This window comes from Oryza sativa, chromosome 6, assembly GCF_034140825.1.
Source record: "Oryza sativa Japonica Group chromosome 6, ASM3414082v1".
NCBI classification, from domain to species: Eukaryota; Viridiplantae; Streptophyta; class Magnoliopsida; order Poales; family Poaceae; genus Oryza; species Oryza sativa.
The window spans coordinates 5912063-5934787 of NC_089040.1; the positions used below are offsets into that span (position 1 = coordinate 5912063).

General features: G+C 41.7%; 3 protein-coding genes across 3 annotated transcripts; 1 reads left to right on the forward strand and 2 right to left on the reverse strand.

Annotated features, from left to right (window-relative positions):
* On the reverse strand, window positions 1-2029 carry LOC4340470 (luminal-binding protein 4). The gene is made up of 4 exons (XM_015786698.3): window positions 1852-2029; window positions 1408-1762; window positions 827-1284; window positions 1-739 (listed from the first exon to the last, which is right to left on the reverse strand). The coding sequence occupies exons 1-4, from the start codon at window positions 1907-1909 to the stop codon at window positions 198-200; spliced, it is 1413 nt and encodes a 470-aa protein (XP_015642184.1). The 5' UTR covers window positions 1910-2029; the 3' UTR covers window positions 1-197.
* A 10287-nt stretch (window positions 2030-12316) lies between these two features.
* LOC112939245 (uncharacterized) lies at window positions 12317-13732 on the reverse strand. The gene is made up of 3 exons (XM_026025997.2): window positions 13280-13732; window positions 12903-13154; window positions 12317-12739 (listed from the first exon to the last, which is right to left on the reverse strand). The coding sequence occupies exons 1-3, from the start codon at window positions 13665-13667 to the stop codon at window positions 12675-12677; spliced, it is 705 nt and encodes a 234-aa protein (XP_025881782.1). The 5' UTR covers window positions 13668-13732; the 3' UTR covers window positions 12317-12674.
* Window positions 13733-14482: 750 nt separating this feature from the next.
* Window positions 14483-16833, forward strand: LOC107275578 (aspartic proteinase CDR1). Its single transcript, XM_015786755.3, has 3 exons — window positions 14483-14617; window positions 15033-16375; window positions 16544-16833. The coding sequence occupies exons 1-2, from the start codon at window positions 14500-14502 to the stop codon at window positions 16331-16333; spliced, it is 1419 nt and encodes a 472-aa protein (XP_015642241.1). The 5' UTR covers window positions 14483-14499; the 3' UTR covers window positions 16334-16375; window positions 16544-16833.
* Window positions 16834-22725: the final 5892 nt, after the last annotated feature.

Consider the following 22725-nt stretch of genomic DNA (forward strand, 5'->3'; position numbering starts at 1 on the left):
TTGACTTGACAAAAGGAGGTGTCTCATTCAGAATTTCACAGGGAAATGAACAATTATTTAGTGGTTAGTGCTACATGTTACAACTAGTAAAACGACTCCAGAAGGCAAGAATGACCCACACTCACTGTAAGCTCCAACCTGAAGCGCACCCACCTTGGTTCATCGTCGTAGCCAAAGCATAAGCTACACGAGAGAGATCAGATGCCTCCGACGGAACCGATGGACCGAGCTGCTGCTGTTCCCTCTGCAACAGGTAGAGGACGGGAAAGAAGCGCGGCGCCATGAAGCACGGCATCCTCTGGTTCCACATCCACCGGCCCCTTGCAACCGCGACTGTTTGGGTGCGTGCCATTGCCGTTGCCATTGAAGTAGTCCTTGACGAGCTGACGAACCTTGGGAATCCTCGCGCTGCCGCCGACGACAAGAACCTCGTCCACCACCTCCACTCCTCCCGTCGTCACCACCACCTCCTTCACCAGCGCCATGGCTCTGTCCAACAGGTCGTGGTTGAGCTCCTCGAACTTGGCCCGCGTCAGCGTCGCGGAGAAGACCGCGCCGTCGTCCAGAAGCGAGTCCATCTGCACCAGGGTCTCTTGTTGCTCGCTCAGTGCCTTCTTGGCGTGCTCGCACGCCACCCTTAGCCTCACCATTGCCTTCTCCTCCTGCCGTACGTCCCTGCCATGCTGCTCCTTGATGTGCTCCACCATGTGGTCCACGATCCTCGCCGTGAAATCGTCACCTACATTATATGTCAAAAAAAAAAGAAAGAAAAATTAATTGGTTGTACTAGTATTTAAGAAAGAAGCAGGGCATTGATCGATCTTGCCTCCGAGGAAATGATGAGCTCGCGTCGCGATGAGGCGAGCCGTGCCGTCGACGAACTTGAAGATGGTTGCGTGGGAGGTGCGGCCGCCGAGATGGAAGACAAGGATGGCCTTGCGGTCACCCTGCTTGGTGTGGTGCCCATACGCCGCGGCCGCCGCGATGTGCTCGTCGACGACCTTGACGGCCCTGAAGCCGCTGTACTCCTTCGCCGCCGAGCTGAGGACCTGCCTGCCATCGGCGGAGTAGCTGAGTCGACTGGGTAGGGTGATGACAGCATTGTTGATGTGGCGGCCCAGGTGCGCCTCCGCCGTGTGCTTGAGGTGGGAGATGAGGATGCCGGCGAGATGGTCGACAGAGAATTCAGCATCTGTGTCTAGTTGGACGGAGACCCATCCCAGCATCTTGGTAAACTTGTACGGCACAAGCTCTATCTCTCTCTTCACCACATCGTCCTCCACCCTGATTAACAAAATTGGGCACGCACAGCAAATTAATAACCGGTTGATGTTTGTTACTAGTACAAACTACCCCAATTGGTCTGGCAAACCAAGAACGAATTTAGGGGAGGGAAGGGGGAATTGCCTTCTGTGTAGGAGGCGCATGAAGGCGGAGACAGCTGTGGAGGGGCTGAGGGCGGCGCGGTTCATAGCGGCCTCGCCGGAGATGACGGTGCCATTGTCGTGTGCGAGGGCTACCCAGGAGGGGATGCAGAACTGGTAGTAGCTACGCTTGGCCCCCAGGGGAGCGTCGTCGTCGTCGTAGCCGGCGATGCAGGAGTTGGTGTTGCCGAGATGGATGGCCGCGGCGGCGCCCAGGACGAAGGGGGCATCCGGTGGAGCGAAGCAGCGCAAGCAGTGCTCCGGCGGCCACCCAGTTTCAACTCCGAACGCCGGCGCCGCTCTTGGGATCGCGATCGCCGCCGCTGCCCCTGCCACCGCTGCAAGGGGGAGGAAAGCTCAAGAGACAAAATATTAATTAATTAATTACAAGTACTAGTGTGTCCATCCGATGGCAGAGTCTACTCACCGATGGCGATGAGCAGCAGCAGCAGTAGATCGCTCAACAGAAGACGACGACGCCCCATGCTTCGCCTCCCTCTCGAGTCTCGACGGAATCGAATCACTGAATCAGCAATTATATGATAGGACTACTCCTTCTTGATCGAGTTCGTCAGTGCCTTTCGATCCCACAGGTACTATATGCCCACATATACTCCTATATAGAAATAGCGAAAATAAGAAGGGAAAATTGGCGAGTAGAGGAGAGGAGTGGGGCCCGGCCTTACGCTGCGACCATCGGACATAGGCAGCCAACGCACATCCACGGATCCACCCTCGTCATCAAACCATCTTGGACCGTTGGATGCTCCACGCAGTCACGCCCGGGATTTAGCCATAAAGTATAAAACTAAAATATTTATGGTAATCATAAACAAACCAGGGAACAACAGAAATATTGTAAGGAATGTGCAATCGCTTTAGCAATTTACCAGAGCATTTATATAGAAATATTTTTTTTCTCTTCAATATTTCCCTAAGCATGCATGCCCACGTATCCAAAATTTTCAATTCAACACATGGCTACAACTTTGAGATCATATTTGGCAATTGGCATTGGCATAGTTCTACACCCTTGTTTTTTTTTTCGCAGGGGGTTTTTTTAGGGCCTAGGCCCTCTTTAGTTCCCAAACAAAAATTTTACACCATGTTACATCGAACGTTTGAACACCTGCATGAAATATTAAATATAGGCTAAAAAATAATTAATTGCACAGATTGCGACTAATTTGCGAGACAAATCTTTTAAACCTAATTGCTCCATGATTTGATAATATGGTGCTATAGTAAACATTTGCTAATGATGGATTAATTAGACTTAATAAATTCGTCTCGTTGTTTACTGACGGATTCCGTAATTAGTTTTTTATTAGTGCCTAAATACCATATGTAACATCCTATATAACTAGCTAGGTGGCATGCGCAATTGCGCGGCTAGCACCCAAATAAAATCATATATATATTTTAGTATGAGTTTACTTAAAATTTATTAAATAGCTATCTCATTGTCTTAAGAGTTTGTTTCTAATTATATAGTTTTTTAAAAGTCACACCAGTTGCTACCCCTTATGTCATCTCTTTCTTTATTTGCTTGCTCGATATACCACTATTTCTATTCATTCTTCTTGAAACCTTTAAAAATTGGATCTTATAGTTTTTAGAGTTTATTGTCACGTTGGATTTTGTTTTTATAATTTCTAGACGTCAAGTGAAACGTTGCCATTATACTCCTCTATGGCCCGTCCACTGTCTCTTCTCTTATCATTGAGATTTTAAAAATCGAACATAATTATCGTTTGGGTTCATTTTTACTTTCTAGAAGTCCCGCCAAACCATCAGCAGCTCTGCCATTGTACTTCTCTACGGCTCGCCCGCTGCCTCCCTTCTTTATTGTCATTGAGATTTTAAAATCGAACATGATTATCGTTGTTTTTTTACTTTTTTATAAGTTCTGAACCTTTAAAAATTGAATCTTGTAGTTTTTAGAGTTTATTATCTTGTTGGATTTTATTTTTTATAATTTTTAGAAGTCTCGTCAAACGATACCACTATGCTCCTCTAGGTCCGTCCACCACCTACTCTTTATTGTCGTTGTGATTCTAAAAATCGAACATAACTATCGTTGAAGTTCATTTTTTATTTTCTAGAAGTCTCGTCAATCGTTGACGGCTCTGCAACTATACTCCTATACACCCCGCCCGCTGCTTCTCCTTTTTATTGTCATTGAGATTTTAAAAATCAAATATGATTATCAATGGGTTTTTTTTTACTTTCTAGAAGTTCCGGTAATCGCCTTGCTCGTTTGCTTCACGGCCTGCCTATCGTCCCTCCTTTTAATCATCATTATGATTTTATTTGTCGTTTTACTCACAGTTTTTATATGTCGTATCAACCACCACCACTTTACTTCTTTATAGGCTTGTTACTTAATTTATCTCATCATGTGTTTTACATGGTGTTTTCTTTCAATAGTCTTTATTTTTATCATAAATTTTAGTTATTTATAAATTGTATTCCTAATTGAAATCTTATTTTTCTTTTTTTAATATTCCTTATTTTTAATTCCGAATTTCAGCTATTTTAAAATTGTATTCCTACTTGGACTATCATTTTCTTTTCTAATTTTGGATTTTATTTCATTTCTATTTTGAATATTGATTAATCTCGTATTGAGTTCTTATATGAAAACTTCTTTCAATATTACTTATTTTTAATTCCGAATTTTAGTTATTTTTAAATTGCATTTCTACTTGGACTCTTCTTTTCTTTTTTTTTCTTTTTCTCCGATTAATGTGGGAATTTCTAGCCCCCACAGGCGAACGTGGTGCCTCCTTTCAAAGCTGTTTTAATAATATAACTAGCATGGTGGCCCACGCAGATTGCGCGGCTAGCATCATTATATTTTCTCTCATATAATAGCATATATGTTTTCTCAACATATTTTTCAAATATATTAAAATGACAACACAATTTTAAATTTTACAATAACTTTACGAAACTACTAATGTGTAATATTCATATTGTATTTTATATACGTGTTAGTTATTAATTATTTTTAATATCAAATTTTAATTATTTGTAAATTATATATATTCCTATATGGACTCTAGACTCGTCTTTTAATATTTCTTTTTTAAAATTCCGAATTTTCTGTAAATTGTATTTCTATATAGACTCTAGGCTCTTCTTCCACTATTATTTATTTTTATTTCTGAATTTTTGTTATTTCTAATTGTATTTCTATGTGGACTCTAAACTCATCTTTCAATATTCTTTAATTTTTAATTTCGAATTTCAGTTACTTCCTAATTGTATTCCTATATTGACTTTAAACTCTTTTTCCCATGTTTTTCTTAATCTCGAATTTTAGTTATTTGTAAATTGTATTTTATACGGACTCTAAACTCTACTTTTAATTTTATTATGTTTATTCTGAATTTTAGCTAGTTTTAAATTTCTATATGGACTCTATACTCTACTTCAATATTCCTTATTTTTTAATTCCGAATTTCTATTTTTTTTCTTAATTGTATTTATATATAGACTCTATACTCTACTTCTAAGATTCCTTATTTTTAATTCCGAATTTCTATTATTTTCGAATTATATTTCTATATGGACTCTATACTCTACTTCTAATAGTCCTGATTTTTAATTCTGAATTTCAGTTATTTCCTAATTGTATTTCTATATGGACTCTAGTCTCCTCTTCTAATACTCCTTATTTTTTAATTCCGAATTTTAACTATTTCTAAACTGTATTTCTATATGGACTCTAGTCTCCTCTTCTAATATTCCTTATTTTTTAATTCCGAATTTTAGCTATTTCTAAATCGTATTTCTATATGGACTATGCCTTTTCTTTTTCTCCGATTAATGTGAGAATTCTAGACCATGTGAGCGAACGTGGAGGCTCCTTTTTCTATTCCTTTAATAAGTTAACTAGCTGGGTGGCCCGCACAATTGTGCGGCTAGTACCCATATAAAATTATATATTTTTAATATGATTTTTTTTAAAATTTATTAAATAGTTATCTCGTTGTCTTAAGATTTTGAAAGACCAAACCTTATCATCCTCGTGTTTCTAATTTTATAGTTTTTAAAAGTCACACCAGTTACTACCTCTTACTTTTGTCATATTATTCTTTATTTGCTTGCTCGATCTACCACTATTTCTATTCATTCTCCTTGGAACCTTGAAAAATTGGATTAAAAACTTATAGTTTTTAGAGTTTATTGTCACGTTATGCTTCTTTTTTATAATTTCTAGAAGTCACGTCAAACACTGCCATTATACTCCTCTACGGCCATTCACTGCATCTTCTCTTTATTGTCATTGTTATTTTAAAAGTCGAACATAATTATTGTTTAGGTTCATTTTTTTTTACTTTCTGGAAGTTCCGCCAAAACGTCAACGACTTTGTCACCGTATTCCTCTACGGCTTGCCATTGCCGCCCTTTTTTATTGTCATTGAGATTTTATAATCAAACATGATTATTATTGGGGTTTACTTTTTTACTTTTTATAAGCCCGAACCTTTAAAAATTGGACCTTATAGTTTTTAGAGTTTATTGTCTCGTTGGGTTTCATTTTTTTATAATTTTTAGAAATCCCGTCAAACGCTGCCATAATACTCCTCTACGACTCGTCCGCCGCATACTCTTTATTGTCATTGGGATTGTAAAAATCGAACATAACTCTCGTTGGAATTCATTTTTTACTTTCTAGGAGACCCACCGACTATCGGCGGCTCTGTTATTGTACTCCTATATGGCCCGCCCGCTGCCTCTCATTTTTATTGTAATTGAGATTTTAAAAATCAAATATAAATATCATTGGGGTTTATTTATTTTTTTACTTTCTAGAAGTTCCACCAATCGCCTTGACCGATTGCTTCACGACCTGCCCGTTGTCCTTCCTTTTAATCATCATTAGGATTTTCAATTTGGTGTTTTATTAATAGCTTTTAAATGTTCCATCAACCGTCACCACTCTGCTCCTCCTGTATATGTATGTTACTTAATTAATCTCGTCATGTATTTTAGATGGTCTTTTCTTTCCATAATCTTTATTTTTTTATCACCAGTTTTAGTTATTTATAAATTCTATTCCTAGTTGAAATCTTATTTTTCTTTTTCTAATTTCAGAATTTATTTTATTTTTCATATTGTGTTCTCATTAGGATTTTCTATTTGGTGTTTTATTAATAGTTTTTAGATATCCCATCAACTGCCACCACTCTGCTCCTATATAGGCATGTTACTTAATTAATCCCATCATGTGTCTTGGATGATCTTTTCTTTCAATAGTATTTATTTTTTTATCACCAATTTTAGTTCTTTATAAATTGTATTTCTAGTTGAAATCTTATTTTTCCTTTTCTAATTTCAGAATTTATTTTATTTTTCGTACTGTGTTATTTTGATATTTTTTATTTTTTTATTTTCAATTTCAGTTGTTTCAAAATTTTATTCCTACTTTAACTCTCTTTTTAATTTACCTATTTTCGGATTTTATTTTATTTTTTATTCCGAATTTCAATTAATCTACTATTGGGTTCTTATATGTACTCTTATTACAATATTGCTTATATTTAATTCCGAATTTCAGATAATTTTAAATTGTATTCCTACTTGAACTCTTCTTTTTTTTATTTTTTTAATTTCTATTGTTTCAATTTTTTATTCTGAATTTTAATTAATCTCGTATTGGATTCGTGTATGGACTCTTCTTTCGATATTCCTTATTTTTAATTCCGAATTTCAGTTATTTTTAAATTGTTTTCCTAATGAAACTCTTCTTCTTCTTTTTTTTGCTAATTTTGGATTTTATTTTATTATTATTTTCTCAGAATTTTGATTTTTTTTGCTAATTTTAATCTCGTATTAGACTCCTATATGGACTCTTCTTTCAATATTGCTTACTTTTAATTCCAAATTTCAGATATTTGTAGATTGTATTTCTACTTGTACTCTTCTTTTCTTTTTCTCTGATTAATTTTAGCTATTTTTAGATTGACTCTTCTTTTCGTTTTCTCCGATTAATTTCAGCTATTTTTAGATTATATTTCTACTTGGACTCTTCTTTTCTTTTTCTCCAATTAATGTGGCAATTTCTAGCCCCCACAGCGAATGTGATGCCTTCTTTCAAGGCTATCTATTATCTTATTAAAGAAATAGAAAAAGAAGCCACCACGTTTGCTCTCACGGCCTAGAAGTTCACACATTAATCGGAGAAAAAGAAAAAGTAGAGTCCATATAGGAATACAATATAAAAATAGCTGAAATTCGGAATTAAAAAAAAGAATATTGAAAGAGTAGACTAGAGAGTCCATACAAGTGTACAATTTAGAATTAATTAAAATTCAGAATTAAAAAAATAGGAGTTAATTAAAAGTAGAAGTTAGAGTCCATATAGAAATACAATTTAGAATTAACTAAAAATCAAATTTTAGAAAAAAGATTGGGAGAAGAGTCTAAAGTCCATATATGAATACAATCTATAGATAACTAAAATTCAAAAAAAAAGAAATATTAAAAAAAGAGTTTAGAGTCTATATAGGAATATAATTTATAAATAACTTAAATTAAAAAAACAAAATATTTAAAAATGAATTTAGAGTCCATATATAAATACAATTAGAAATAATAGATTGGGAATTAGAAAAGTAGAAATATTGGAAGAGTAGTCTACGGTACACACAGAGGAATTTAAAACTAACTAAAAGTTAGAACTAAAAAATATAAGAAAAGTAGAGTTTAGAGTCCATATAAAAATACAATTTAGAATTAAAAAAATCAAAATTTAAAATAAACAAGATTGGGAGAAAGTCTAGCGTTCATATAGGAATATAATTTATAAATAACTAAAATTTGAAATTAACAAATAAGAAATGTTGGAAAAAAATGTCTAGCGTCCATATAGGAGTACCATTTAGAAATAACTGAAATTAAAAAATATTGAAAAAAGAAGTCTATAGTCAATATAGGAATACAATTTACCATAATAGAAATTTAGAATTAAAAAATAAGAAATATTGAAAGAAGAGTTTAGAGTCCATATAGAAATACGGTTTATAAATAACTAAAATTCAGAGTTAAGAAAAATGAATATTTGAAGAGTAGTCTATAATCCATATAGGAATAAAATTTATGAATAAAGGAAATTAGAAATTTAAAAAATAAGGAATATTAAAAGATGATTCTTGAGTCCATATAGAAATATAATTTATAAATAACTATTCACGTATAGTGGCGGAGCAAAATTTCCACGCCTAGGGCTGAGCTAATGGAATCTCAAATATTTTCATAAATTACATAGCATTTTTCAAGATTATAATGGGGATTATGGAGCTAGGCATTGGGCTCAAGCCCTAGCTGCCCCATGGCCGATTCCGCCCCTGATCACGTATACAATACAATAAAAATATCACACATTTGTTAGTTCAACCAAGAATTTAAAATTATGTTCTCATTGTAATATATGTTAATAATAATATGAGAAAATATTTAAGCTATTATATGAGAAAAACTAACGATGCTAGCCGCGCAATCTGCGCGGGCCAACATGCTAGTTTTAATAATATAACTAGCTGGGTGGCCCGCGCAATTGCGCGGCTAGCACCTGTACAAAAATATTTTTTTTCTTAATTTTCTTTAATTTTTTTAAATAGTCATCACGTTGTCTTAGGATTTTATAAAAATGAACCTTATTATCATTGGGTTTCCAATTATAAATTTTATAACTTTGAGAAGTCACATTCACATGAGTCGTCACCCCTTAAACTATGCCACTTTATTTGTTGAGAAATTTCCTAGTCCTAGAGAGGTACCAAAATTTTTAGTATAAATTTTGTACCTTTTAGCATTGAAGGTATCAAGAGGTACCATATTTCACATTAGAAAATATGGTACCTCCCGATATCTCCTCAAGGATAGTAAAGTCACTCTTATTTGTTTGCCCGGTCTGCCACAGTTTCTATTCATCCTTTTTGGACCTTTAAAAATCATATCTCTTATTTTTTTTTAGAGTTTATTGTCTCATTGGGTTTTGTTTTTATTGGAGTCCCATCAAACGCCACCACTTTACTCCTTTGCAGCTCACTTGCTGCACTCCCTTTATTATCGTTGGGATTTTAAAAACTGAACATGATTATTGTTGTGTTTCTTTTTACTTTCTAGAAGTCTCATCAACTGCCAAGGCCCTAGTTCCTCACGGCCTGCCGACGCCCCCTCCTCTTTATTATCATTGGGATTTTAAAAATTCAAACCTAATTGTCATTAGAGTTTCATTCTATAGTTTTTAGATGCCCTATCAACCACTACCACCATTCTCCTTTACCGCTCGTCATCGCTCCTTTCTTTATTATTATTTGTCATCGTTGTGTTCTAAATTGATTGCTCTTCTAATATTCTTTTTTTAGTACCGAACTTTTGTTATTTCTAAATTTTATTCTTGCTTGATCTCTATTTCCCCTCCTCCCTAATTTTGGACTGTTTTTTTTAGTTTTTATGTTGAATTTTAATTAATCTCATACTGTGTCTACATGGACTGTTCTTTGAAAAAAAATTATTCTCAATTTTAGATATTTATATCTTATATTCCTACATACTCTCATTTTGGTATTCTATAATTTCAGAATTTATTTTTTTTTATATTAATTAATCTCGTATTATGTTCTAGATGGTATATTGTTTCACTGTTCTTTTTTTTCTGTATGAATTTCAGTTATCTAAATTGTATTTCTACTGATTTAAAAAATTATTTTATTTTTCATTTTGATTTTTAATTACTCTTGTATTGTGTCTATATGGACTGTTCTTTGAATATTCTTTATTTTTTTATTATGAATTTAGTTATCTTTAAATTTTATCCATATTAACTTCGGAATTTATTTTACTTTTTTCCCAAATTTCAATGAATCTTGTATTGTGTTCTACATAGACATTCTTTTACTATTTCTTTTTTTTATTTCTTAGTTTTTGATAGTTGTTTTAATGATATAATAGATAGACTAATATAGATAGCTAGATATATAGATAGATAGATAGATTTTTCTCCGAATATAGTTAATCTTGTGTTGTATTTTAGATGGACAGTTCTCTCAATGTCCTTCAGTTTTTAATCTGATTTTTGTTAGTCTTTATTTTGAGTAGGATTTGGACTGTTTTCAATATATTTGAAAAGGAAAATCTTGCAGAAATTTGATTGTATGGACAATAGTATATTGGCAATTTGCTGCTGCTACCGAACTGCTCTACATATCCGTGCTCGTTGACACGGACAAAACAGAGATCAATTGCGTGCTTACGACTCGCTCGCCCCGCATCATTTGTCATTAGGTAATCGCAAATCAACTCTCGTTTGGTTTTGCACAAATATGGTATATACCACCTTTTTGCCCGCTAAAAGTTGCATAGATATGTGTCTTTAATTAGTTCATTATTTACAAATTATATATAGAGACTCTTTTTTTTTTTACTGAAGGAGGCTTGAACTCTGCCTCTAGCTATTCAAATTGTGTTGAATCCGAACATATGAAAAGGATATCACGACTCCTTTAAACATGACTTTGTATCGTGGGTCTAAAATTTTAAATTAAATCAATATCAACCGTTAAAATCTATATTTAACATGCCAAAAATTTGTCATTTGAAGTAAGTCATCAGTAAAAAATATACAGATAGTCATATTCTAGCTCAGTTTTCCATCTAAATTTTTAACCACAAAATCGATGCAAATGCAAGAAAATTTAGAAACTGATTGTCGTTGTTATGTGCTTAACCCCCAAAAAAAAAGTCATTCTGAATTGGTAGTATGTAACTTGCCACGGTTATTTATTTGCTGTGCTTGGATTGGAGTTGTCTCTGTGAGTTTTTGGCTGCTGGCTTGCCGCCCTCTTTGCGGCACCGTGGCACCGGGCGGAGTGGCTCCGTATAGGATGGAGTGATACCTGCCCAAGCCTTAACATGTACTAGTACTTCCTAATTTCCTATAAAATTTACTCTAGGACTCCGTTTACTAATCAACTAATCTTATTCACGGTGAAATTTCCGCTTATTATTGCTATGTTCTTTTCCTTTTTTACATTAGAATTGTATTGCTCTTACAACTCTAACATCTTTTTATATTCGATTAATCTCCACCGTTATAATCTAGATCTACCACGATCTAACGGTTAAAATATTTCTTTTTTTCTCTGATTAATGTGGGAACGTGATGTTTTCTTTTCAAGCTATCTTAATAATATAAATATAATAGATAGATAGATAGATAAATACCCAATGTGACACGTCAAATCTTTACACCCCTTAGCGCCAAACAAACACAACTACACAAGTACAACCGCGAACCCATGTCTCCGTCGCCGAGCATCTCTGCCGTTCCTCTCGTCATTTTTGTTATCGGGGCGGACGTGGCCCCCTCTTCCTCGCCTCCTCTCGCCTCATCGTCGTCGGGCGGCCATATCGCCATAGCAGTGCACCCCGCCCCAATGGACTTTGTTTGATGGATTTTTTTTACCAAATTTTCTCGGATTATATATCGGGCATCAATTTTGTATGGCTCAATGAATTGTGAGTCTGGAGAGTCAAATATCAAGCGGTGTCAATATGCTCAATATTAGATTCTCTTTGTTTTATATTTTGAATAGGAAATAATGGTTCGAACAAACTTTAAATTCGATATATAATTCAAAGGGTCTAAGCTGTTAAAGAAAAAGAAATCAACGATTACTGTCATGCAGTACGTTGTTTGGTTTGGTCATTCTTTGTGACGTCGAGATAAACCTTGGCAAACGCGTGGCCCACTGTCACTGACGTTGTTAATATTGAGGCTATCTCGATCACCAGCAGGAATGATCTAATTAACGAGTGACATGATCGAACAGAAACATCATTAAGCGCAATAAGAACGATGCTCATGCATGCTGAGGTTGGAACTGGTACAAGCGCAAGGGCCGCGATGATTCCCCCTAGCTAATACTAGTATTAATAAACGATAGTGATGGAGTGAAGAGAACTATATTGCTAGTTTACTACCAAGGACTAGGAGAAGATGGATGGCGTACAAGTAAATGTAGCAGAGGCGGAGCATATACGTACTAGTACATCATGTGACCAGCCTGGTAGAATTCAAGCAGAAGCTACTAGTACAGAATACAGATGATAAGCTATACTACAACTAGTACAGAATACAGATGGTAAATCCGTGCATCATGGGCTGCTGCTAGATGGAGCGATACAACAAGAACGAGGTACTGTAGGTCAGGTAGCAAGAGTAGCATCAGACTATCAGAGTAGCGCTGACGTGGAGAATCGGGCTGACGAGAGACGCCCAGACGACATTTCCAACCCATCTGGAAGTGAACACAAGACAAATAACCAATCCAAAGATTAGATTAGATTGGCAGCATTATTAATTGATTATGAAGTTACTAACAAGTGTTAATAAACAGGCCAGGCAGGCGCGAACTAATTAATCAATTAAGCTCAAAATTAAAGCAACAATCGATTGTGTACCTCTCCGCTGACGGGAGGAAGCAGAGCTGTTGTTTGAGCTGGGATCAGGCGACCTGCGTGCTTTGGCCGCTGGACTGAAGAAGATGTGGTAGAGGCAGTATCCGAGCAGACCGGCAGCGGCCAGAGAGCAGACGACGATGGCGATGATCACCCCAACTCCTAGCTGCTGCTTCTGCTTCTTCCTCCTCGTCTTATTCTTCTTGCCGCTGGGCAGTGGTGGCGGATGGTCGCCAGTGTCAACGCCGCATGGTTCTGAGATACAATAATAGTACACATACAGTTGCAGATCATTAGGAGTATTAATCAAACAGTTCGTAAATTAAGCAGCATGCAGGTGCAGCTAGAGACGGTAGTAGCTACTAATTAAGCTAGCTCACCATTACAGTCGTGGGGAGGAACACCTCGAATAAGCTGTTGCGTCCATTGTGCGACCGAAGCCGCGTAGCTGCCGCGGCAGGTGATGTAGGTAGTGGCAAGATCGAAGGAAGGCTGCCTGGCAAGCACGTAGACACAGAGGCAGCAGAGGCCTTTCTCTCGCTGGTTGACAGGCCAGATGTCGAGCGAGTAGAGCAGAGCGTCGCAGCAGGAGGGAGTCGGGGTCGTCGGGGTGGTCTCCTGACATGACAGCAACGCCAAGCTCGTGTACTCGAGCTTGCACTCCAGCTGCGACGACGATGCACCTATCCTCATGTGCAGGAGCACAAGGAGGAGCAGCCACGACGCAGCGGCTCTAGCCCTCGCCATCGCCATCGCCATCGCCCTCATGGTCAGAGTGATGGTGCCTCGCCTAGCTCACACTGATCACCACAGCTAAGCCGTTCCCTTTCCCTACCTTAGCTTTTATACTGTTCCCGGCACGTAGGAGTGTATATGTAGCAACTTGAACGCGACGGAGGACGTACGTATCTCTCAGTGCACAAGATAAATGCATGTGATCCATCGATCGGCAGGGCATGGCCGAGCTGTGCACCTAGCAAATTAAAGCAAAGTAAATACGACTGGAGTAGCTGTAATTTGCAAGAGGAGCATGTCTGCATGTGCCAGTCCGATCGACTCCGAGCGCAGATCATGATCTTGCGGAAAACGACCCGCACATCTCTATCTCTGTGTGTGTGCAAGAACTGCATGCAACAACGACCCGGGACACAAGGAAGACCAGCAGCTTAGCTACACATATGAAGAAATTTGACTCTGTCGATCGGGACAGCCGGAGGGAGACTGGCAGGCAGATCAGGGGTGCAGAGGCACCATTTAATCGATCGGCCATTCCTTCCGATATGCTGCTGCTGCTGCTGCACGTCTTGCTTCTTCATTCCCAGCGAGCGGAGGGCGGCAATATGATATGACCAGCACCATCTTCGATCGATTCTACGGGTACGTAAATGCAGATTTGATCGATGCACTACTTTCTAGTAGTAATGTTGCTCCAATTCTTGCTTAATCAACCCATTTCCTTTCCTACGTTTGACTGCCTGCCTGCCCCTGAGCAAGCAAGAAAGAAAGAAAGAAGGGATTAAATTTGCTCGCTCCTACGAATCCTGCCCCTGAGTAACAATGACTGACTTTTAATTTGTTTGCAGCTAGGGTGGGGATCGAGATGGTGATCTTGGAGCAGCCACAGCTGCTCCTTCTTCTTCTTCTTCTTGTAGCAGCTGCAGCTGCAACCGGCGCCACAGCAGCCGACGACGAGTTGGAGTGTCCCTCCTCCATCTTCGGTAAGTAGCAAAGCACAGTATGACATTCACGAATGCATGTCATGATCTATCACTCCCTTTGTCTTCGCTACATTACATACTCTGCCTGTGTTTACCTACTGTACCCGTCTTCAATTCAATTTGCTGTTGGCTCCCGCGCTTTCCCGAAGCCGCGTGTAGTAGTATCATAAAAGTAGGAGTAGATCTTTAATTTGCCCGGCGAAAACTGCTCCTAGTGGTAGATCTTTGGCTCGGATCGGAGAAGATATTGTAGCTGTACTCTGATCGAGAGCATGCATGCTTGTTAATCCGATCGAGCGTATTCCTCTGAGTTTGTTATGCTCTGATATTGTAATTGTGGCTGGATAATTTTCAAGAAAAAAAAATCGGTTACATACATGCATTTGCACTAATTAACTAGATTGTGCATCAACAGATCACGCTGTGAACTCTCAAGGCGCCATTCAGTTCCCCGTGTTCCACAAGAAGCACCAATGCCTCCGCCCATGGTCTGTCCGTGCAACCCAGGCATCCTCGACCGGAGCATCAGGAGCAGGAAAAGGAGGAGGATTGAACAATCTACAGGAAGAGGAGATCACTTCATCAAGTAGTACAAAAATCGACGTGATCGAAGACAGCAGCATCAACGACTTCCTGTTCCTAATGGCCGTCAGTCTGGGCAAGCCACCGGTTGTGAACCTGGTGGCGATCGACACGGGATCCACCCTCTCGTGGGTGCAATGCCAGCCGTGCGCGGTGCACTGCCACACGCAGTCCGCGAAGGCCGGCCCGATATTCGATCCCGGCAGATCCTACACATCCCGGCGAGTTCGCTGCTCGTCGGTCAAGTGCGGCGAGCTGAGGTACGATCTGCGGCTCCAGCAAGCCAATTGCATGGAGAAGGAAGACAGCTGCACGTACAGCGTCACGTACGGGAACGGGTGGGCGTACAGCGTGGGCAAGATGGTGACAGACACGCTGAGGATTGGGGACTCGTTTATGGATCTCATGTTCGGGTGCAGCATGGATGTCAAGTACAGCGAATTCGAGGCCGGCATCTTTGGTTTCGGCAGCAGCAGCTTCTCTTTCTTCGAGCAGCTGGCAGGGTACCCTGATATTCTGAGTTACAAGGCATTAAGCTACTGCTTGCCCACTGACGAGACCAAGCCCGGATACATGATCCTGGGAAGATACGACCGTGCCGCCATGGATGGGGGTTACACTCCTCTCTTCCGGTCAATCAACAGGCCAACCTACTCACTGACGATGGAGATGCTTATCGCCAACGGGCAGAGATTGGTGACATCGTCTTCGGAGATGATCGTCGATTCCGGGGCCCAGAGGACGTCCCTGTGGCCTTCCACTTTTGCTCTCCTTGACAAGACCATCACGCAGGCAATGTCGTCGATTGGGTATCACCGGACATCAAGAGCGCGCCAAGAATCATACATCTGCTACTTATCGGAGCACGACTATTCTGGTTGGAACGGCACCATCACGCCCTTCTCCAACTGGTCCGCCTTGCCTCTGCTGGAGATCGGCTTCGCCGGCGGTGCTGCACTCGCTTTGCCACCCAGAAACGTCTTCTACAACGATCCACACCGCGGTTTGTGCATGACCTTTGCTCAGAATCCTGCTCTCAGGTCTCAGATACTGGGGAACAGGGTTACTCGATCCTTCGGAACAACCTTCGACATCCAGGGGAAACAATTCGGCTTCAAATATGCCGTTTGCTGATCGTCGATTATTCCTCATCCTATGATATCTTATAGCTTGCGGGTACGTACCAAGTATATATCAAACTAATTGCATACATGCTCTCCCTCCCTCTGTCCATGCATGTCCTCGTTTCATTGCAAATCTGCATCGATCAATCCAGTTACTGATAATTCCTCCTTATTAACTTAGGCTGATCGATCCATTGCTTCTCGTGTGTATATTATGCAGGTCGATTAATTAGCTGGTTTGCCCAAATAACTGATCGGATTGGAGTCTTCTCCCGCGCTACACTACCCCTAGCTGCGATCGTATCACAAGCTAGCGGTACTTGATTTGGGACCTAATTCGTTCAAAAAAAACTTGGCAGCTTAATTTGGGACCTAGTAGCTAGCTGAGCCACTACTAGATGTTTACGTACCAGCTATCCGTCGTTTGTTTGTGTCTCCTGTGCTTGTGCTAAACCTATCTCTTGAACCGTTCGTGCCAACTTAATTATTTGGTCGTATGTCCTAATTGTTGATCATCTGCATGGTTCGTCAACCTGAAATATACTAGCATCTGTAAATACGTACAATGCGACCTTTTCATCTTCCTGGGCTCCTGACCTCAAGCCAAGAGGACCATATATGATGGCTCCTCAACTTCTGAAAACTGCAGCCATCTGTAAATGGCTTAATTAATCGGATGATCCATGCTACTAAAATTTCTTCAGTTTGAAAATATACCATTATATTTCACGAAATTTAAGCCGTGCCATTAGTTTTACATGTATTGAAGATATGCCACTACTTACTCTTTCAATGCATCTTCTCACTTTTTTTTTGGTGTGCTATATTTGTATGTCAGGATGGGGACGGTTAGGATACGATTGATCTTAAACCATTCATACTGAGTTCATGTGTCCATGGCATAGTAGAAAAAACCAGACCGGTCATTGACCCGGTGGAGTATTTGGTTCACCGGTCTATCGGTTCAACCGTCGGGTCACTGGTTGAACCGCAGTTTATTGACTAAGTATATTTTGTGTTGTCTTCTAGTCACAACAGCTAACTTAGCCTAGTGGTTAGCAAGGTTTGCATCTATCCTAACAGCGGGGCTTCCTAGTGCGAGCTTAGGCGCCAGATTAATAAGTAGCGCGCACGTGGCACGCCCACGTCCACGCCGTCCTAGCCGCTAATTACGGTAATTAGTGGTAATTAGAATTTTTTAATATATATACATATAGGGTAAGACTATTCTACACCCAGGGTATAGAATAGTTATTCTATACCCCTCCCTCCCTCCTGTCCTCCCCATCCCTCCTCCCGATCTCCCTCTCTTTCTTCCCGTCGCTCCCCCTCCCTCCTCCCATCTCCCCCTCCTCCCGATCTCCCTCTCTTTCTTTTTTCTACGCTCCCCCTCCCTCCTCCCATCTCCCCCTCCTCCCGATCTCCCTCTCTATCCCTCCTCCCGATCTCCCTCTCTTTCTTCCCGTCGCTCCCCCTCCCTCCTCCCATCTCCCCCTCCTCCCGATCTCCCTCTCTTTCTTTTTTCTACGCTCCCCCTCCCTCCTCCCATCTCCCCCTCCTCCCGATCTCCCTCTCTTTCTTTTTTCTGCTTCCCCTCCCCTCCCTCCTCCCATCTCCCGTCGCTCCTGATCTCTCTCTCTCTCTTTCTTTTTCTTTTCCGTTTTTTTTCTCCCTGAAATATTTTTTCTCTTTTCTAGAAAAATTAAAAATAAATTGCTAAATTCAGGACTTCAACCCATGACCTCGTAGTTCAAAGCACATTCTTCTAACCAATTCACCTAATGATGCTATTTGTTTCAAGAATTTTGTGAGAAAGTAATATGATTATCAATTCTAATATCTTTCACTACCGAAACTCATAACATGTTACTATGCTCCAGTAGTAACATTGTTGTAAAAGTACAGTAACACGTGACGTTACTGTAGAACATATAGGACGTTACTGCACTTTTGGCAGTAACGTCGTAGTAAAATTGTAGTAGACCAGGAATCGAAACAAAAATATATGGGTTAAAGCCTCACATGCTAGCCATATACTTGTTACTGCACAAAAATAGAAGTGTTACTACATAATAGGTGCATGTTACCACTTCCAATTAGTTATATTACTGCACGATAATCGTAGTTTTACTATGTCAGTTTTACGAGATGAAGATCGAATAGGTGGGCTATAGGTAAAGTCTGTAGGTGGCTTTGAGTGAGGTCTGATTGATGTACGAGTGTTTTGAACAATTTTATACATTTGATAAAACCATGTTACTGCATGTATATACCCATGTTACTGCAAATTACATATTTTGTTACTGCATATGGAGTGCTAAAGTTCAAAATGCCTATATTTGAAAAGCAATATCTCACAAGATATGTATTATTTTTAAAACCGTTTTCACATGTGGAGGATATATGAGTTAATGTCTCACATGCTAAATATATTTGTTACTACACAAAAGTGGAGTGTTACTGCAAAGGCAGGTACACGTTACCACATGTTTATGCAGTAACAATATCCAAAAAATACAGTAAAACACAATTACTGCAAAAACTTATAATTTTTACTGCACTCTTACAGTAACGATGTGATGGGATTATAGTAACGTGCAACTGACAGTAGTAACAAGTAATTCTATAGCATTACTACTTGTGGAGAGTCAAATTCTAAAAAAGCCAAGATTTGAAGAACAATATCTCTCACATGATGTACTATTTTTTAAAATCGTTTGCACTATGATGCTAGAAAAAAACGCTTATCAAAAGTAGATCCAGCATGACTATATTTTAACAATATTTGAGCGTTCTTACTACACATAAGACGTAGTGTTACTGCACGTTGACCGTCGCGTTACTGCACCGTTCCACGAGACAGAGCTGAGAAGAGGTGGGTGGTGGGAGGAGTTAGCAGATGGTTTGACCACAGTTTGACTGATGTGGGATGCTTTTGACTGACCTTTGACTGAGGTGGGAGGTGGGTTTGTGTCACGCCCAGAAATTCTCGAATAGAATTCCAAGCAGAATGTGCATTAAAATCCCCGTCCAGGACCGGCCGGGGTACACAAACGACAATGTTGACATTCAGATCCACGTCTTACAAACATCATAAAAGTCTTACATAAATGCAGCGGAAAGAAAGAAAGACAACAGGAGCTAAGCCTTGACTAGAACTGCAGCGGGAACACCACTCCACAGGCATCCTCGACGGCACGGACGAAGCCTACTCCTCGGAGAAACCTCCATCCGACACATACTCGTACTCTGGGGTTGGGAAAAATAGAGCAAGACTGAGTACTACCCACTGTACTCAGCAAATCATACCGGAATAGGGGCATGATGCAGGGAATTATCAAAGAAGAGCTAGAGTGGTTCGTTTGCATAAAGCGAGCATTTAAAAACAGAAGTTGAAATATTTAAACAGTTGTAATAATTAATTAATATTAACTATCCACTGTCCAACGCTATCCCACGTTGCAACAGGCCCAACCATCCACCTAAACTATCCAAATTCAAAAGATTACACTAGGGTGAGACTAATCACGGTGAATCTGGTTGACCGCCCATAACCGCGGGCACGGCTATTCGAATAGTTTTACTCTGATCAGAGGTGTACAACTGTACCCACAAGACACAGCCCCACGACATGTTTCCGTGCGCCGACATGCCACCACGACATACCGGAAAGAGGCCGTGACATGACCCTTTGCATAACCCCCTTTAACCAAGCACACCACACCTCAGGTTTCACCCCCACTCCTCGCAAGGCAGCGGGCAGTCCCCTCTCGTGCCTAGGTGAATCCGGAAGCGACAGAGGCCGTCGCAGGGCCCGCCCCGCTCCATCACGCCCACCCTTGCCTGGATGCGTTGACTAGAGGAAAGCTACACTACAAGCCCAGCAGTTGCCCACGCTGGCTTGTGGTAAGTACGATAAGTTCTTCCAGGGCATCCCGCGAACTGGTCCTTAACTGCCATGGGTGCGACCAGCAAAACCATGCACCCACAGCCCACCATGTGATTTATTTTAATTAACCAACACCAAAGCGGTGGCACTAAACCAACAATACCATTAGAACCAACAGTCTAAACATTAATAAGATCTTCCCCATTGTGCACTAGTTGAACTAAGCATGACTAAGCAATCCCTAGTCCAATCTCTAGTCATGTTATAACCCCAAGCTGACAAAGAGACATGGTACAACAATAGCATGGCTATGACAATAGGTAAACACCCCATAGAAACGTTATAAAACAATGCAATATTTGAAAGAAAACAATAGAGCATTTGCAATATAGGATCAACATGTTCAAGTGACAAGCATGACTTGCCTTGCTCTGCTGCTGGAGGAACCTCGGCGACTATTTCGAAGTACACCGGAGCGTCGGAGGAACCGGAATCTAGCGACATACAAGGCAAACATTGCAAACAGGCTATAAGACTACTGAAACAGGGAACAAAACCATTTTTAATGGATTCTGCACATTTTTCTTGATTTACTGAGACTTGAATGGGCTTAAACGGAGCTTGGATGAATTAGTTATGAATTTTAGAAGATTCACTGTGTTTATTACTATAAAAGAAAAACCTTAAATCATTTATTGCGCAATAAATCCCAGGGCTGACGTCAGCACGGGGGGGAGGAGGCGCGGCGCCGACATGCGGGGCCCACCGGTCAGCGGCTCAGGGGAGAGGGAGGAAAGGGCGCCGGCACGCGGGGCCCACCGGTCAGCGGCTCAGGGGGGGCGGTTCGCCGTGGACCGGGACCACGCGGGTGGTCCACCGCCGGTCCATGGGACCGACGGCCCAGATCGCCCTCGGGGCCGATCGGACGGGCGGTGGCGACCCGGCTCGGCTCAAGGCCGGCCAAGCGGCCACGGCAACGGCAACGGCGCGCGCACACGCGAACGCGTTGCCGACGACGGCAACCGGCGGCGGAGGCGACGGCGCAAAGGCGACGCGAAGGCGGCTGCACTAAGCAGCGGCTAGGAAGGAGAGGGAGGGGAATAGATGGGAGAGGAAACCTCACCGAGGGTGGCCGGCGCGGAGGAAGACGATGGCGAACGGCGACGGCAAGCCACGGGAGGACGACGGCAACCGGCGGACGAGCTTCGGGGTGCCCTAAGGAAGGAAGAGAGAGAGAGATTAGAGAGAGGGAGATGAACCACGGCGACCGGCATTCATGGCCGAAGGCGGCGGTAGAGGTTGAACTCACCGGAGTGCGAGGGGATGCGAATTCCGGCGACGAAACTCGACGGGGAAGGGGCGGCCGGGGTGGAGCTTAGCCTCGCGAACCCGACGGCGGCGACGGCGCGGTGCGGCGGCGACCCTAGCGGCGGCTAGCGGCGGCCGGAGTAACGGAAACGGCGGCGGCGGGTGGATGCACGGTGCGGGAGTGATGGAGAGCTCGGGAGAGTTCGGCGAAATGGGGAAAAAGAGAGAGGGGGTGGCGTCGGAGCTTAAATAGGGAGAGGGGGAGCCGGACGTGGCCGGGAGAGGCGAGATTTCGCCGGCCAACGTGGGGAGTGGGGGAGGAGAGAGAGGAGGGATTCGAAAATCGAATCCCGGCCATCTCGGGCGCGGGCGCGGGCGCGAGAGAGAGGGGAAGTGGGTGCGGGAGATGCGGCGCACGCGCGGACGTGGCTGACGTGGCCCGGAGAAGGCGGAGGCGTGGACGCGGCGGCGGTTGCGGGCGCGGCGGCGCCGGCTGGAGGAAGGAGACGGGCCCGACAGGTGGGGCCCACCTGTCGGCGTCCCGGGGAGAGAGGGAGGGGCGGCTTGGGCCAGCCCACAAGGAGGAGGGCGCGCACGGCGGGGTTGGGGGAGGACCCGACAGGTGGGCCCCACCTGTCGGCGACCCTGGGAGAGGAGGGAGGTGGGGCGGCCTGGCTAGGCCTCGGCCTGCGGCCGTCCCAGCAGGGAGGAGGGGGAGAAAAGGAGAGAATGGGCCAGCGGCCCATTCGGAAAAGGGAGGGAAAAAGAAAAAGAAAAAGGAGAAAAGGATTTTCCCTGGAATTAAAATATTGCTTGCTCAATTTTAATTGGTTAAAATTATTTCGAGAGCTCTGAAAATTCCACTAAAAATCTTGTTAGTGAATTTCGACATGTAGAACTCAAGAAAAATTCCACATGCCAATTCCGATTATTATTTGCATTGATTTAAAAGGGTCTACTCTTGCTTTGCACCGGTATTTTCTTAGGGTCTCTTATAAATTAAATTTTAGGCTTAGGAGGAGAACTTCAGGGTGTGACATTTTGGCCCTTGGGAGAGAGGGGGGTATAGAATAGTTTTTCTATATATATATATATATATATATATATATATATATATATGGTAGCTCTATTCTACACCCCCCTCCTCCTCAACTCCCGATTCAGCCCAGCCCAGCCCAACCTCACTCCCTCCCTCACGCGCGCCC